This window comes from Mustelus asterias, chromosome 9 (genome assembly GCF_964213995.1).
Source record: "Mustelus asterias chromosome 9, sMusAst1.hap1.1, whole genome shotgun sequence".
Lineage (NCBI taxonomy): Eukaryota > Metazoa > Chordata > Chondrichthyes > Carcharhiniformes > Triakidae > Mustelus > Mustelus asterias.
Window position 1 is genome coordinate 111,495,434 of NC_135809.1, and position 18,701 is coordinate 111,514,134.

Below are 18,701 nucleotides of genomic sequence, written 5' to 3' on the forward strand. Positions count from 1 at the left end.
GCGACTACAAGGAAGCAAGGTTATGAAAAGAATCAATGTGGCCAAGCTAAAGAACTCCAGCATAGCTTCAGCACTGGCTGAAGACTTAGAAACCAAGCTTGCTGACCGACACCTTGCAGGCAACGCTGAGGACGACTAGGAACGCCTCAGGGATGCTGTCCATTCATCTGCACTGAAGATGCTCGGGCCCTTTACCCGCAAGCAGCGTGACTGGTTCGATGAGAACGATGTGGAGATACAGGCTCTACTTGTTGAAAAGCACCATCTTCATTGTGCCTGTCAGAACGACCCATCATCAGCTGCCAAGAAAAACGCCTTTACCAGAGCTCGCAGGACAGTCCAGAATAAGCTGCGTAAAATGCAGGATGCCTGGCTGAGCGCCAAGGCAGATGAGATACACGGATACGCAGACATAAACGACTTGAAACGGTTCTATGAAGCCCTCAACACTCTCTACGGACCTCAATCTCTCGGGAGTTCCCCCCTCCTGAGTACAGATGGTACAACTCTCATTACAGAGAGGGCTCAGATCCTGCAGAGATGGGCTGAACACTTTGAAGCCGTCCTCAACCGACCGTCATCTATTAACGATGAGGCGATAGACAGGATTCCCCAGGTCGATATCAACAGCGCCATGGATGACCCACCGGTAGTAGCCGAAGTCACGAAAGCTGTTAGTCAGCTATCTAGTGGCAAAGCCCCAGGGGCAGACGCCATACCCGCAGAGATCTACAAAGCTGCTGGTCCTGTACTTATCGAGAAGCTCACCGAGTTGTTCCAGTCCTTTTGGAAGCAAGGATCCATTCCTCAGGAACTTAAAGATGCTTCCATCGTACACCTCTACAAGAGGAAGAGCAATCGGCAAGTATGCGACAACCACCGAGGAATCTCACTGCTCTCCATCGCAGGAAAATCCCTCGCAAGAGTCCTGCTAAATTGTCTGGTCACTCATCTGGAGCTGGGCCTGCTTCCAGAGTCACAGTGTGGCTTCCACAAAGGTCGCGGGACTATTGACATGGATTTTGCCGCGCGCCAACTTAAGGAGAAGTGTCAGGAGCAGAATCGCGAGCTCTACACAATCTTTGTTGACCTCGTCAAAGCCTTCAACACTGTCAGCCGACAAGGCCTGTGGAGGATCATGTCAAAGTTCAGCTGCCCCCCCAAATTCATTCAGATGGTACACCAGTTCCATGATGGCCAGAGTGGTGGACGGCGGAGAATCCTCTGAGGCATTCCCAGTCACCAAAGGTGTCAAACAGGGCTGTGTGCTCACACCCACACTGTTCAGCATGATGTTTACTGCCAAGCTGAATGATGCCTTCCAGGACAGTGTTGCTGGAATCAGCCTCAAGTACAGAGTGGATGGGAACCTCTTCAACCTGAGGAGACTTCAAGCTATTACCAAAGTGAAGGAGACTGTTCTGAGAGACTTCCTCTTTGCCGGTGACTGCACCCCGTATACTGGGTCAGAGCCAGAGATGCAAGTCGGTATGGACAAATTTTCCACGGCTTGTGACAACTTTGGACTCACCATCAACATTAAAAAGACTGAAGTCATGCACCAGCCTGCTCCTCATGCACCAGTCTGCCCCTCATGCACCAGCCTGCTCCTCATGCACCAGCCTGCCCCTCATGCACCAGCCTGCCCCTCATGCACCAGCCTGCCCCTCATGCACCAGCCTGCCCCTCATGCACCAGCCTGCTCCTCATGCACCAGCCTGCTCCTCATGCACCAGCCTGCTCCTCATGCACCAGCCTGCTCCTCATGCACCAGCCTGCTCCTCATGCACCAGCCTGCTCCTCATGCACCAGCCTGCTCCTCATGCACCAGCCTGCTCCTCATGCACCAGCCTGCTCCTCGTGCACCAGCCTGCTCCTCATGCACCAGCCTGCTCCCCGTGCACCAGCCTGCTCCTCGTGCACCAGCCTGCTCCTCATGCACCAGCCTGCTCCTCATGCACCGTACACAGAACCCATAATCACAATCAAAGGGCAGAAACTACAGGCAGTGGACCAGTTCACTTATCTTGGCAACACCCTCTCCCGAGCAGTGACTATTGGTACAGAAGTTAACTGCAGAATAGCAAAGGCAAGTTCTGCTTTCGGTAGACTTCGTTCCACTGTATGGGAATGACACTGTATGGGAATCAGCCCAGCAACAAAACTGAAGGTCTACAGCGCCGTGGTACTCACTACCCTCCTGTATGCCTGTGAAACGTGGACTGTGTATCAAAGGCATGCAAGACAGCTCAATCATTTCCACATGACTTGTCTTCGCAGAATATTACACATCAGATGGCAAGACAAAGTACCAGACACTGAAGTTCTCTCTGGAGCAAGTCTACCATCAGTCCACACACTGCTGATGAAAGCACAGACCCGGGGGGCAGATCATGTCATCCGTATGCCGGACGAGCGCATACCCAAGCAGCTCCTTTTTGGGGAACTCTCTGCTGGAAGACGCTTGCATGGAGGGCAGAAGAAACATTACAAAGACACACTCAAGGCCTCCTTGAAGTCGTTTGACATCGACACGACCACCTGGGAAATGCTGGCACAAAACTGCCCGACAGTCCAAAGATGTGCGGGTTAGGTTGATTGGCCATGTTAAAAATTGTCCCTTAGAGTCCTGAGATGCGTAGGTTAGTGGGATTAGTGGGTAAATATGTAGGGATATGGGGGTAGGGCTTGGGTGGGATTGTGGTCGGTGCAGACTCGATGGGCCAAATGGCCTCTTTCTGCACTGTAGGGTTTCTATGATTCTATGTGAATGCCCAGCCTCCCCCCTGTTTGTTTCAACCCTGATTCTGTTTTGGGGCGGCACGGTAGCACAGTGGTTAGCACCCAGGGACCTGGGTTCGATTCCCGGCTTGGGTCACTGTCTGTGTGGAGTTTGCACATTCTCCTCGTGTCCACGTGGGTTTCCTCCGGGTGCTCCGGTTACCTCCCACAGTCCAAAGATGTGCGGGTTAGGTTGATTGGCCATGCTAAAAATTGCCCTTAGTGTCCTGAGATGCGTAGGTTAGAGGGATTAGTGGGTAAATATGTAGGGATATGGGGGTAGGGCCTGGGTGGGATTGTGGTCGGTGCAGACTCGATGGGCCGAATGGCCTCTTTCTGTACTGTAGGGTTTCTATGATTCTGTGATACCTGGCGCTGCCTCATCCACATGGGCTGTCAAGCTTATGAAGCAAGGTGCAATGCTGAAGCACAATTTAAGCGCGAGCTGCGCAAGTCCAGAGCCACCAGCGCAACAACTACAGCGCCTACACAGGTTTGCCCAATATGTGCCAGGACATTCTGTGCCCGAATTGGCCTGATAACTCATCTTCGGACACACCACATCCAACCTCAATGACTAATGGTGTCAAGGTCCTCATCGACGTCGATGGATGAACAACAACAACAACAACAACGTGACCCCAGACTTTTGTATCCTTTTCCCAACGGGAGAATAGTGCATCATTGACCCAGGGAGTTGGCAGGCCAACTCAAACTTCATTAACAGAGACACTTAGCACAGCGGGAAGAGTGTGAGTCAAAGGCTGCAAGGAGTCCAGTGTAGAGCAATTAAGATTGTGAGAGATAAGGCATCAAAGGCCTCCACAATAACGGATAGCAGCTCACTTTAAGTGATATCAACAGTGTGCACACACAGAACATGCTGACATGTTGTACCCAAAACAGGAAATGCTGGAAACACTCAACAGACCAAGCAACATCTGCAGAGAGAGAAACAGAGTGCATTGTTCCGGGGCAGTCACCCCTTGCCAGCTCACAGGTCTTTGACCTGAAACATTAACTGTGTTAGAAACATAGAAACCCTACAGTGCAGAAGCAGGCCATTCGGCCCATCGAGTCTGCACCGACCACAATCCCACCCAGCCCCTACCCCCACATATTTACCCGCTAATCTCTCTAACCTACGCATCTCAGAAATCTAAGGGGCAATTTTTTTTTTAACCTGGCCAATCAACCTAACCCGCACATCTTTGGACTGTGGGAGGAAACCGGAGCACCCGGAGGAAACCCACGCAGACACGAGGAGAATGTGCAAACTCCACACAGACAGTGACCCGAGCCGGGAATCGAACCTGGGACCCTGGAGCTGTGAAGCAGCAGTGCTAACCACTGTGCTACCGTGCCGCCCAAATTTTAATAAACTACAATACAAATCTTAGAATCCCTACAGCACAGAAAGAGGCCATTCGGCCCATCGAGTCTGCACCGACCACAATCCCACCCAGGCCCTAACCCCATATATTTTACCCACTACGCATCCCAGGACACTAAGGGCAATTTTTAGCTTGGCCAATCAACCTAACCCGCACATCTTTGGACTGTGGGAGGAAACCGGAGCACCCGGAGGAAACCCACGCAGACACGAGGAGAATGTGCAAACTCCACACAGACATTGACCCAAGCCGGGAATCGAACCCAGGTCGCTGGAGCTGTGAAGCAGCAGTGCTAACCACTGTGCTACCGTGCCGCCCGTGTTCCTCTCCCCACAGAGGCTGCCGGACCGGCTGGCTGCTTTCATTTCCTGTTTTTATTTCAGATTCCTCGCATCTGCGGTATTTTGCTTTTCTAATATGTGTGCCCATGTCAGTTGTATATCACGAAACCTATGGGAACACAACTTGCTAACGTCAGATATCTTCTGGCAATCCATATGAGAGTCATGGGACTTCAATGCACAGAAAGTGGCTGCTCAGCCCGTCCGGTCCGTGCCAGCTCTCTGTACAGCAACCCAGTCAGTTCCATGCCCTGGCTCTATCTCCCACAGCCCAGCAAGTTTATTTCCCTCAATTGTCCATCCAAGTGAGGAAAGCTAGGAAAATACAATAGGAGGAAAGAAATAGAAGATTATTCTTATAGATTGAGTGTAAAGTTGCACTTTCACACACATCATCAGTAAACAAAAAAGATATTTATGAATAAAAATTCTCTCTTTTTTTTCTTTTCAGATCTTTCTCTGCACCTTAGCCAAGACTGTAACACTACGTTCTGCACTCTCTCCTTCCCTTCTCTATGAACGGTATGCTTTGTCTGTATATCGCACAAACAACAATACTTTTCACTATATGCCAATACATGTGACGATAATAAATCAAATCAAAAAGAATAGTTCAGTCGCTTAATGGCAGTAGCTAGCTCCCAAAATGTCTCCTTGCCTAAGAGCCTCTGTCACAATGGGGTGATTCCACACTCTGAGTCTCGACTGATCGTACAAGTCACGTGACCCTTACTCTGCTGTGTTGATACCGGAGATGAGGGGTTTGGATTATGAGGAGAGGCTGAGGAGATTGGGTTTGTACTCGTTGGAGTTTAGAAGGATGAGGGGGGATCTTATGGAGACTTATAAGATAATGCGGGGGCTGGATAGGGTGGAGGCGGAGAGATTCTTTCCACTTAGTAAGGAAGTTAAAACTAGAGGACACAGCCTCAAAATAAAGGGGGGTCGGTTTAAGACAGAGTTGAGGAGGAACTTCTTCTCCCAGAGGGTGGTGAATCTCTGGAATTCTCTGCCCACTGAGGTGGTGGAGGCTACCTCGCTGAATATGTTTAAAGCGCGGATGGATGGATTCCTGATCGGTAAGGGAATTAAGGGTTATGGGGATCAGGCGGGTAAGTGGTACTGATCCACGTCAGATCAGCCATGATCTTATTGAATGGCGGGGCAGGCTCGAGGGGCTAGATGGCCTACTCCTGCTCCTATTTCTTATGTTCTTAAAGGAACGATCACTGCAGCAAGCTGAAGGCGGGATGGAAGAGGTCTGTACTGGACATAACTGACATAGACCTGCTTGGTCGAATGGCATGTTTCTGTGGTTGTAAATTCTTTGCAACGTATTGCTTATTGGTCAGAGGGCATCCAAACGCCAGTTCCCTCTTTATCTTTCTGTACTTTCTTCAGTTTTCTGACAATCAGTTTTCAAAGACAAACTGTTGACCTACCACAGTAGTGATGGCGGGCTGCCCGGGGAAGTTAATGAATTTTGGGACGACTGCCACACTGACCCTCCTGCGAGGTACCGTCTGTGGGAAGCAAAACACAACACAGGACAGTATTTGAATGGTTAAATCCACCCCACTCAGTAACAAGTCAACAAGTGCGACGTCTATCTTGGGCAAAATCAAGCGATAACATTTCAAAAAACATTGGGTGCAATTTACCAATCTTTGTGTCTAACCGTCATTTGTGGTGAGGATAGTGGGGGGTGGATTGACCGCTCTGCAGGCTTTTCACACACCAGATTTCTAAACACTCTGTCAATAAAAAAATCCAATCCCACAACATCACATTGGGCAGCACAGTGGCACAGTGGTCAGCACTGCTGCCTCACGGCGCCAGGGACGCGGGTTCAATTCCGGCCTCGGGTCACTGTCTGTGCGGAGGCTACACATTCTCCCTGTGTCTGCGTGGGTTTCCTCCGGGTGCTCTGGTTTCCTCCCACAGTCCAAGGAGGTGGATTGGCCAAGCTAAGTTGACCCTAGTATCATGGGGATTAGCAGGGTGAATGTGTGGGGTTTCGGGAATAGGCCCTGGGTGGGATTGTGGTTGGTACAGACTTGATGGGCCGAATGGCCTCCTTCTGTACTGAAGGGATTCTATGTCTTTGTCTAAGTTGATGTTCTCACCATTTTCTCCTTCACTACGGAAACCCTGGGGCCTCTCTAGACTGCCCCCTGTGGGTTCTGATTGCTAGGTACACATCATGGATGCTGACTTCTAAAGCCTGGATTCCTGTTACATCATTGAATCGTGATGTGGAGATGCCGGCGTTGGACTGGGGTAAACACAGTAAGAAGTTTAACAACACCAGGTTAAAGTCCAACAGGTTTATTTGGTAGCAAAAGCCACAGTGGCTTTTGCTACCAAATAAACCTGTTGGACTTTAACCTGGTGTTGTTAAACTTCTTACATCATTGAATCACCATAGAATCCCTACAGTGCAGAAAGAAGCCATTCAGCTCATCGAGCCCGTACCAACAACAATCCCACGCAGGCACTATCCCCGTAACCCCACATATTTACCCTGCTAATCCCCCTAACACTAAGGGGCAATTTAGCATGGCCAATCAACCTAACCGACACATCTTTGGAGTGTGGGAGGAAACCGGAGCACCCGGAGGAAACCCACGCAGACACGGGGAGAACATGCAGACTCCGCACAGACATTGGCAGGATGGGTGGAAATCCCGCCAGAGTAAAAGGCGGTTTGGGACTCCCCCTCAATTCCCCCCCCCCTCCCCCCCCCTCCCCCCTGCCTGTTCCCGCCCCTGGAAAATGGGAGAGGAGAATCCCACCCATTGAACAAACTGAGAAACAGAGACCCAGTGAGCTCGTGTCCAAGAGGTGTTTCACCACCGTTAGCATTGATAACTGCGGGACAACTTGAATAGCAGCCGAGGTGATAAGGAGACTACCAGAGTGAGAGATTGTGCTGTAATAATTATCAGCAGTGAAACGCTGCTTAATATACTGGTGTAAAAACTTCCATTTATTTTAACAGAGCTGTGAAATCTTCAAATGGATTTATGCTTCCGGTAAAATAACAGGCAGAGAAATCACACGGAAATGTGTCACACGTTCTCCCATTAATGTTGACGGCTGTCACTAAGCGCCTAGGAAGAGGATCAGCCACTTTCAGCCTCCAACAAACTGCAGTAATTACAATCATATCCTTTATTTTCAACAATATGTGCATTCCCCTAGTTCCTGAAACCAAACATCCGCAAAGTGCAGTTAAGCGTCTATGAACACTGATCCATCCCCTCTGGAATGACCAGCTGCATCTTTTTTGATGAGCACTAAAAATTCAGGAATAATCGCACCACTCCTGACATTTTCATTTAGGGCTGCACGGTGGCACAGTGGTTAGCACTGCTGCCTCACAGCACGGTGGCACAGTGGTTAGCATTGCCGCCTCACAGCACGGTGGCACAGTGGTTAGCACTGCTGCCTCACAGCACGGTGGCACAGTGGTTAGCACTGCTGCCTCACAGCACGGTGGCACAGTGGTTAGCACTGCTGCCTCACAGCACGGTGGCACAGTGGTTAGCACTGCTGCCTCACAGCACGGTGGCACAGTGGTTAGCACTGCTGCCTCACAGCACGGTGGCACAGTGGTTAGCACTGCTGCCTCACAGCACGGTGGCACAGTGGTTAGCATTGCCGCCTCACAGCACGGTGGCACAGTGGTTAGCATTGCTGCCTCACAGCACGGTGGCACAGTGGTTAGCACTGCTGCCTCACAGCACGGTGGCACAGTGGTTAGCATTGCCGCCTCACAGCACGGTGGCACAGTGGTTAGCACTGCTGCCTCACAGCACGGTGGCACAGTGGTTAGCACTGCTGCCTCACAGCACGGTGGCACAGTGGTTAGCACTGCTGCCTCACAGCACGGTGGCACAGTGGTTAGCACTGCTGCCTCACAGCACGGTGGCACAGTGGTTAGCATTGCTGCCTCACAGCACGGTGGCACAGTGGTTAGCACTGCTGCCTCACAGCACGGTGGCACAGTGGTTAGCATTGCTGCCTCACAGCACGGTGGCACAGTGGTTAGCACTGCTGCCTCACAGCACGGTGGCACAGTGGTCAGCACTGCTGCCTCACAGCGCCAGGGACCAATTCCAACCTCGGGTCACTGTCTGTGCAGAGTTTGCACGTTCTCCCCGTGTCTGCGTGGGTTTCCCCTGGGTGCTCCGGTTTCCTCCCACAGTCCAAAAGACGTGCGGGTTAGGTTGATTAGCCATGCTAAATTAAGTTAAAGTTTATTTAAGGTTTACATTAACACTGCAATGAAGTTACTGTGAAATTCCCCTTGTCGCCACAGCCCGGCGCCTGTTCGGGTCAATGCACCTAACCCGCACGTCTTTCAGACTGTGGGAGGAAACCGGAGCACCCGGAGGAAAACGACAATTGACCCTAGTATTGGGGGATTAGCAGGGTAAATGGGGATTGGCAGGGTAAATGAGGATTACAGGAATAGGGCCTGGATGGGATTGTGGTCAGTACAGACTCGATGGGCCGAATGGCCTCCTTCTATACTGCAGGATTCTATGAATGTTACTAAAATACAAGTGGCAATTTTACTATTCTAATTTTAGCCAGGATAGAAATTTGCAGGGTAATGGGGAAATGAGCAGTGGGGGGGGGGGGGGGTTTACTGGAACAAATTGAGTAACTCTTTCAAGGAGTCACCAAATGGGCTCCTTCTGTGCTCTACAATTCATGATGGAATAAAATATACATTTAGAAAATAAGTTTAACAATAATGCAATTGTTATAAACAATTTAATTTGAACCCTCTTGAGTGGCATAGTGGTATTGCCGTTGGACTAGTAATCTGGAAATCGAGGGTAATGGTCTGAGATCCCGGGTTCGAATCCCACCACAGCAGATGGTGAAATTTGAATTCAATAAACAACTCTGGAATTAAAAGTCTAATAATACCCATGATACCACTGTTGTTTGTTGTTAAAAACCCATCTGGTTCACTAATGTCCTGCTATCTCTCTGTGCTCATCTTTTGGGCTCCCAAGTTTCATTTTGGAAGCAAGTTTTCAGCAAGTGGATATAAAGGTCACCCTTTTCCATCAGTCAATAGCTTTGAAAAAAAAGGTTAGCCTTACATGAATACAACGTCTTTCACCACCTTAGAAAATCCTTAATTTATAGCCAATTATGTACTTTCAAAGTGTAATCGCTGCTGTAATGTGGGGAAATCACATCATATATTGGACCAAATCACTGGTCCTGGTTAGTCAAGCCAGGAGTGAATCAACAGAGGGCCTTTGAGAATGGTTCATTTGCTCATGGACCTATTCAGGAAGGGGTTATTGGAGGAAACTATCCCTTTGACTTATAGACACAAGGATTCATCCAGCCTCCATCTCAATTGAATGAAACACAAAAAAAGTAGGAACAGGAGGAAGCCATTAGGCCCTTCAAGCTTGCTCCACCGTTCATTAAGATCATAGTCGATCATCCAACCCAATAGCCTGATCTCGCCTTCCCCCCAATATCTTTTGATCCCCTTCACCTCAAGTGCTATATCTAACTGCTTCTTGAAAAGTTCAATAAACATTGGTAGAAAGTTACATCCGGACGGCATTCCGCTCTGCTGGATTATTACCTGACTAAAGACACCACCTATCAGATGAGACATTCAATTGAGGCCCCGTGTTGCCTCCCAGGTGGATGTGAAGGATCCCACAACTTGAAGGAGAGCAGGGGAGTTCTCCCTTGTGTCCAAGGCCAAATTTGTCCATTGATAGCTAACACCAGAGAAATCCAGATTACCTGGTCATTAATCACTTTGCTGTTTGCGGGAGCTTGCGGGAGCTTGCTATGCACAAAATGGCTGCCACATTTCCTACATTACTCACAGTGGCACAGTGGTTGGGTGGCATAGTGGCACAATGGTTGGGTGGCACAGTGGTTAGCACTGTTGACTCACAGCTCCAGGGACCCGGGTTCGATTCCCGGCTCGGATCACTGTCTGTGCGGAGTTTGCACATTCTCCCCGTGTTTGCGTAGGTTTCCTCCCACAGTCCAAAGATGTGCAGGTTAGGTTGATTGGCCATGCTAAATTGCCCCTTAATGTCCCGGGATGCATAAGTTAGAGGGAGTAACAGGTAAATATGTGGGGTTACGAGGATAAGGCCTGGGTGGGATTGTTGTCAGTGCAGACTTGATGGGCCGAATGATCTCCTTCTGCACTGTAGGGATTCTATTCTATGATTACAACAGTGACTACACTTCAAAAGTACTGCGGTCTTTTTAAAGAGCTTAACTGGGACATCCTGCTGGTGTGCTAAGATATTTTATGAATGCGATACAAGCTCCTTCTTGCTAATCAATAATCCACAGGTAACAATGAACAGGATGTAGATTGGAACACAGAGAGCAGCTTTAGGGGAACTCCAACAGCTGAAATGGCAGGTTGGAATTCAATAACTCAAGGATGGCTGGATGCCATGGCAACCGCTTTGAGCATGAAAATGGCTTCCTTGCTTTGACCTCCTACCTTTCCCAGTGTGAGTGACATAGATCGGGCTGTTCTGGGAACTCCATCATCTGAGAAGAAAATACAGAAGAGTTAACTCATGGAGACGGGAAGTCGATCCATTAAATTTTCTTTCATTGCCACAATTTACCTCAAATCCCAGTCCTCCCATTTTTCTCAACTTGCCGAGATCCAAATACTCTGAGGATTTATTCATTCACCAAATGAGACATTGGCTCAGTACAGCCCTTTCCCAATCACAAAGCAAAAGTGAGGCCATTTGGCCCATCGTGCCAGTGCCAGCTCTTTGAAAGAGCTATCCAATTAGTTCAATTCCCTTTGCTGTTTCCCCTGTGGCCCTACAAATTCCAAACAGGAGAACCCCCCCCCCCCCCCCAAAAACAAGGGAGATAGAATCGCAAATAGAATCGAGTGGCCTGAGTCTAAAAGGGTGGAGTTTTCAGGAGCTGCTTGCGAATGGCCATCCAACTACCCACCACCATTTTAGCCCCCTACATCAGGCCTCGTCAGAGGCTATGGCTGCATCCATCTTCATCACTCCGAGACCTCAATCTGTCGGGATAATGCAGAATCAGTGAAGATCCTACATTTCCAAGGAATAACCCTTGGCTTTTCCTTGGCTCTTGCAATTGGGTAAATAAAAATGTGAAGGGACTGAGAAGCTGGGGTTGTTCTCCTTAGAGCAGAGGAGGTTGAGGAGGAATTCCATGTTCAAAATCATGAGTGGATTTGATCGTGCAAATTACAGAGAAATTTACTGTTTCCAGTGGCAACAGCCACTAACCAGGGAGCCGTCAAAGATAGAGGGGCCATGAGGAAAAAAGCTTTACACTGAACTGCTGTGATCTGGAAAGTGCTGCATTAGAAGCAGATTTAATAATAGCTTTCAAAGGGAAATGGATAAATAATTGAGGGGAAAAGAGCAGGGAGAGTGAGACTTGCTTGTTCAAAGAGTTAACTCAGGTACAATCACTGCCACTCTACCACCTCACCCACCACGGAATCGGAGCGGGCGAGGGTCCAACAACGGAAATCTCCGTTGACCTTGGGCAGGAATTTTTGGTCTCACCCGAGCGAGGCCACAAAATCCCACCCAATGGGTCAAATGGCCTCCTTCTCTATTCAGTAGGCCTAGACTCCCTTGAGTGCACAAGGATCAGAGGCCATCTCACTGAAAGACATAACCTCTCAAACGGCTGGCTGGGGAATGTAGGGTAAAGGGCAGCACTGTCAGGAAAAGGGGTTGGCCATCTAGGACTGAAATGAGGAGAACTTTCTTCACTCCGAGAATTGTGAACCTTTTGAATTCTCCATCCGAGGGGACTGCGGATGGTCAGCCACTGAGTCAGAGGAAGACAATTATAAGGCATTCGTTGAATTAAGGAATATGGAAATTGGGTGGAAGAGTGGAGTTGAAGATCAACCATTAGAAACATTGAAGATCGGAGCAGGAGGAGGCCATTTGGCCCTTCGAGCCTACTCCACCATTCATCACGATCATGGCTGATCGTCCAACTCAATAGCCTAATCCTGCTTTCTCCCCATAACCTTTGATCCCATTCATCCCAAGCGCTGTATCCAGCCGCCTCTTGAGTACGTTCAATGTTTTGGCATCAACTACTTCCTGTGTTAATGAATTCCACAGGCTCACCACTCTTTGGGTGAAGAAATGTCTCCTCATCTCCGTCCTAAATGGTCTACCCTGAATCCTCAGACTGTGTGTGACCCCTGGCTCTGGATTAGATCTTATAAGGTGGGATAGAGGGGCTGAATAGCCTACACTCGCTGTTATTTCGTATGTTTTGTGCTGTAACATTCATGTCGAGAGGGCTAGAATACAATAACAGGGATGTACTTCTGAGGCTGTATAAGGTTCTGTTCAGACCCCATTTGGAGTATTGTGAGCAGTTTTGGGCCCCATATCTAAGGAAGGATGTGCTGGCCTTGGAAAGGGTCCAGAGGAGATTCACAAGAATGATCCCTGGAATGAAGAACTTGTCGTATGAGGGACGGTTGAAGGCTCTGTGTCTGTACTCGTTGGAGTTTAGAAGGATGAGGGGGGAATTTACAGGATACTGCGAGGCCTTGATAGAGTGGACGTGAAGAGGATGTTTCCACTTGTAGGAAAAACTAGAACCAGAGGGCACAACCTCAGGCTAAAGGGACGATCCTTTAAAACAGAGATGAGGAGGAATTTCTTCAGCCAGAGAGTGGCGAATCTGTGGAACTCTTTGCCGCAGAAGGCTGTGGAGGCCAGGTCATTGAGTGTCTTTAAGACAGAGATAGATAGGTTCTTGATTAATAAGGGGGTCAAGGGTTATGGGGAAAAGGCAGGAGAATGGGGATGAGAAAAATATCAGCCATGATTGAACGGCGGAGCAGACTCGATGGGCCGAGTGGCCTAATTCTGCTCCTATGTCTTATGGTCTAAAAGGCTTGCCAGTCAAAGGACAATTGGAAAGTCAGCATTTTGATTTTGCTGCGTTGATGATCTGAGAGAAAGATGGTAGGGATTCACTAATGTTATAATTTTAAAAACTCTGAGATTAAAGGCGAGGACTGTGATTCCTAACTCTGGGTGCGCAGCCTTTGAGTTTCCCTCTGATAAAGTAAAAGGGTGGGTGTGAGATAGCAGGTCAGGAGGAGGGGGGGAACATCCAAGTCAGGGGTGTCATGGAAACAATGGGGACACCTTTGGATCAGTTCAATTCCGCCACCTACTGGTGATGAATTGATGCTACAAACGTTTTCCTGCCAGGTTTACAGCTGGGTGCCAGGGAATTTAAAGAATGTAATAGTTGGATGAGTGCCTGTCACTTGCTCTGTTGTTCTTGGAACTCTCTTTAAAGTTGCCCAGTTTTAATCCCACTCTGAGAAATAAAAATACACGACCCGAAACAACAGGAATTCTTCCCAATTTTGAGAACTCGTTCTCGGATTTTTTCCAGCATTCCTTCTTGTGGCGAGTGACTGCTCACTGAGCACTCACTAGTTCATTAAAATTTAATTCAAGTATTTCAGCTACTGAATACCAAATACCAACTTTGAGGGAAGGGTTGGAACGGCGAATGTTTAATTCCACCCAGTCTAACCCCACTCCCCCCCCCTTACACCCCCATATCCTTTAATATCCCAGCCAGTCAAACCCCACTCTCCTGTTTTGCTCTGCATACGCTTTAACATCCCTTTAGATCCTGGATGGAACTGAGTTTGCTAAGCTCAACTGAGACAGCATTTGGAGCACAACAGAAGGTGCGCGATCTTACAACCTCGTCCCGCCCGTCGTTCAGCGAGGCAAGGTGGCACGATCGAGTGAGAGACGAGAACTCGAGGGCACAAACTCAGAGTGAAGGGAACTCGAGGGCACAAACTCAGAGTGAAGGGAGGCTCCTTTAAAACTGAGATGAGGAGGAATTTCTTCAGCCAGAGGGTGGTGAATCTATGGAACTCCTTACCACAGAGGGCGGCGGAGGCCAGGTCAGTGAGTGTCTTTAAGGGGATCAAGGGTAACGGGGAGAAGGCAGGAGAATGGGGATTAGAATCATATCAGCCACGATGGGCCGAATGGCCTAATTCTGCTCCTACATCTTATGGTCTAAATCAGAAATGTGCCCGGTTTCCGCCTGTCCCGATTGTACAGGCCCGGTTTTGCCAGTAAAATCAGCTTTGCTCTCTTTCTGGACATGAAGCCGATTTCAATATTAATGACATGATTAACATGTCAACAGTGAGTCCCAGACGCTATCCTCCAGGCTGGTTTGCACTTACCTCCTCACCGTTCGAGCGTCTCACTGGTGAGAATCACAGCTGGGCTCGAGCAGCGGAGACCAGACATGATGGCCTCACAACGGGGATCGGAGGCCACTGAAGCCCCTGGGTGGTCGGGGGCAGGACTCATGGGGCAGTGCCCACCTGTCACCCGGGCACTGTCTACCAGGCACCATAACTGTGCCAGGGGCAATGCCAATGGGATGGGGCCTGAGTGCAGGCGAAGCCTGAATGGGGGTGGGGCAATGCCAGGGGGAAAGCGAAGAGGAGAATTCCTCAGGGGTGATTATTGAGGAGGGAGGGATCTCTACAGATGGGGGTGATTGGGGAGGGAGAGAATCTGCAGATGGGGTGACTGGGGAGGGAGGGATCTCTGCAGATGGGGGTGACTGAGGAGGGAGAGAGCTCTGCAGACGGGGCTGATTATCGAGGAGGGAGGGAATTCTGCAGATTGGGGTGGTTTGTCGGGGGGAAGGAAATCTGCAGACGGGGGTGATTGGTGGGGAAGTTGCTAGAACGGCACAGGATGTGAGGGGCGATAGGTTGGGGGGGAGCTGCGATGTCTGCGGGGCAGGTGGGGGGAGATCGGCACACGGGGCAATTGGCAGGGGTGGGGTGGCCCCAATGTCTGTGGGGCAGGTAGGGGGGTGCGGATAGCAGGAGGTCTCTCTCCCCCCACCCCCGCACCCCACCACCCCCCCCCACCCCCACCTCCACCCCCCCCTCTCCCCCCCACTGGTGAGAATCGCATCCTGGGACTTTAATCACACTAAGTGCCATAAGATTGCGACTCGCCGAAAAGCTCATTCAGTCGTTCTAATTTTTTTTTCGCAAGATCGCACCCTAGGTCTCAAGTTGAAGAAAGGGAGAGTGCAAATTGGCCAGGGTTCCTGCTGAGAACTCTTTGTTGTCCCATGTTTTATGGACAGGATGGGCTTTGGTCAGCTGAGTAGACTGTATGCTGCTCAAATGCACATGTAGTCAAACCCATCCAATCCTGCCCCACCCAGGAGTCAGTCAGCATGGTCAAAAGATGGTGGAGGGAGTTCGAAAACAATTCAAATAAAAGAATGGGAGGTGGGTGCAGTATATTGGCCTGGGTTGAGGTTTTAGACCAGGATAAAACCAGGTATAGAATAACACCGGGATTAACACTGGAATAAAATTAGAATTAGACCAGAATTACAACAGGATTAGCTCAGAGTAATATCAAGCACAGGTCAACACCAGGATTAAAACCAGGGTACTACCAGGATTAACATCAGAATAAAACCAGGATTAACTCTGGCATAAACCAGAATTGAACCAGAAAAACAATAGGATTACACCAGGAAAACATAAGGTTTGGGAAAACACTGGGATTAAGAGTGGGATAAAGTCATGGATTTGTTTGTGGCCTTGTGTTGCTCACTCACCCATTAGTCAACTGCCATGAGACTGACTATCTCAGGCTTGCTGTGGAGGAGATACATTGGGCGGAATTTTACAAGATTGATTCTAAGTGTCCAGCTAGCGTGAAAATGGGAGAGTTCCTGATCCGTTTTTTGGGTGAGTTTTGATGCCCAGTCTTACATACTTAGTCATTGACAAAATGGTCTAGACTGTTTCTAGTTGTTGCAGGCAGGAGGCTGGGCTTAATTCGCCAGCCAGCCTGTAGAGGGAGCTAATGCGCATGTGCAGATCTCTGATTCTGCAGGGGTCTGACGGATAGAGAGAGAGCTGTCAAGACCCTGCTGTTGCAGACAGCCTCTCAAACTTTCCCTCCCCACCGCAATCGCAGGGCCCGCGGCCAATCACGAGCCCCACAACACACGGACATCTAGCCCCTGCTGCCCCCCTGCCAAAAAGTCCACTGGGCAATGCCCAGGTGCCAGGCTGGCACTGCCAAGATGCCAGGGTAGCACTGCCAGACTGGCACTGCCCAAGGGGCACTCTCCCTTGTCCTTGGCCTCCCTGGGGGAGTCTCAATGGCTTCCAGTTCCACCAGCGAGGCCAACATGACTGTTCCCCGTTCATGGGGAGCAGGTGTTTTCCTCACCGGAGAGAACCCCTCCCGGTGAGGCCATAAAGGCCAGTGAGCCCGGACACTTGAGCACCGGGCTCATTAAACAGATGCGAATAAGTATTCAAATAAATTTAAATAATTTATTCAGCCTCTTGCCCATTTCCAGTGAGGGGCTGACCTTGCCGGAAATCTGACTCTCGTAAAATCGGGCGTGATCCTAATTTCTCGATTCTCGTGTGATTTTACCGGCTCACGCTGCCCGTCGATGGGTGGGCGAGCCGGTAAAATCCTGGCCATTATCGCTGCTCTCACAGTGACCAGGCCGAGATGAGGAACTCATTGCACATTCCCACGAGTCCCGAGAGTCTGGAAAAGCACATTTGGGAGCGAGCTCTCTGCTAATCAGGAAGCAAAGCGTTTTTTCAGGACTGAGTCGGGGATCCCCAGATTGGACTAGGTGCTCCTACCACTGCTGTCTCCATACGGACTGTAGTTACGGTTTGAATTCTGATTGGCCAGCTTCTTAAATTCCGTGAGTTCAGCATGATCCTTCTCATACATCCTCTTCAAGTTCTCCACGTACTGCATCATCACCTCTGTGGCCTTGGACATGCGCTTCTCCTGTAAGCATGCAACATACCCTCAGATTAGTCAGAGGCATCACTTGAAGAGTCAATACAAAAGGGCAGATGGAGTTCAATCCTGATAAATGCGAAGTGATGCATTTTGGTAGAAATAATGTAGGGAGGAGCTATACGATAAATGGCAGAACCATAAAGGGTGTAGATACGCAGAGGGACCTGGGTGTGCAAGTCCACAGATCCTTGAAGGTGACGTCACAGGTGGAGAAGGTGGTGGAGAAGGTGGTGAAGAAGGCATATGGCATGCTTGCCTTTATAGGACGGGGCATAGAGTATAAAAGTTGGGGTCAGATGTTGCAGATGTATAGAACGTTGGTTCGGCCGCATTTGGAATACTGCGTCCAGTTCTGGTCGCCACACTACCAGAAGGACGTGGAGGCTTTGGAGAGAGTACAGAGGAGGTTTACCAGGATGTTGCCTGGTATGGAGGGGCTTAGTTATGAGGAGAGATTGGGTAAACTGGGGTTGTTCTCCTTGGAAAGACGGAGGATGAGGGGAGACTTAATAGAGGTGTATAAAATTATGAAAGGCATAGATAGGGTGAACGGTGGGAAGCTTTTCCCCAGGTCAGTGGTGACGTTCACGAGGGGTCATAGGTTCAAGGTGAAGGGGGGGAGGTTTAACACAGATATCAGAAGGACATATTTTACACAGAGGGTGGTGGGGGCCTGGAATGCGCTGCCGGGCAAGGTGGTGGAGGCGGACACACTGGGAACGTTTAAGACTTATCTAGACAGCCATATGAACGGAGTGGGAATGGAGGGATACAAAAGAATGGTCTAGTTTGGACCAGGGAGCGGCGCGGGCTTGGAGGGCCGAAGGGCCTGTTCCTGTGCTGTATTGTTCTTTGTTCTTTGATATTGCCAGATTACATTCCAGTGATGGAGAACCTGGGCTAATGAGTGGGCTGCATGAGTGACCCTCCTTCATCACAGTGGGTCACAAGTCGGGCTTCAATCTCACCTTCTCAAAGTAACTGATTGGGCAATTAATGACACTTTTGCCAGTGACATCTACTGAGCAAGAGTGGATCTGAAATTGGAGTTGGGTTAATGAAGATCCGGAGATAGCCTCACTGAGGTTTTTACATGATGAATGGGACAGTCAAGGCTGATCCAAAAAAGCTATGTTGAAGGGCGTAGTTGAGAATTCTGATTAATTCTAAATACCCAACATGAGGATAATTAGCAGCTAATGTGTGGCTTGAGAATAAGACAAAATATTTAAGTAACATCTTAACAATGTCTCCAA

The 18,701-nt window shown here is 49.4% G+C and overlaps 1 protein-coding gene across 2 annotated transcripts in view; it reads right to left on the bottom strand.

Moving 5' to 3' along the window:
• Positions 1-18,701, bottom strand: part of mrvi1 (murine retrovirus integration site 1 homolog) — a 129,312-nt gene that overhangs the window by 14,464 nt on the left and 96,147 nt on the right. For both annotated transcript variants that reach the window (XM_078220849.1, XM_078220848.1), the window contains 3 exons: positions 17,277-17,430; positions 11,037-11,086; positions 5,959-6,039 (listed from right to left, as the gene is read on the bottom strand). In XM_078220849.1, coding sequence (XP_078076975.1) covers positions 5,959-6,039; positions 11,037-11,086; positions 17,277-17,430 — 285 coding nt within the window. The remainder of the gene's footprint in view (positions 1-5,958; positions 6,040-11,036; positions 11,087-17,276; positions 17,431-18,701) is intronic.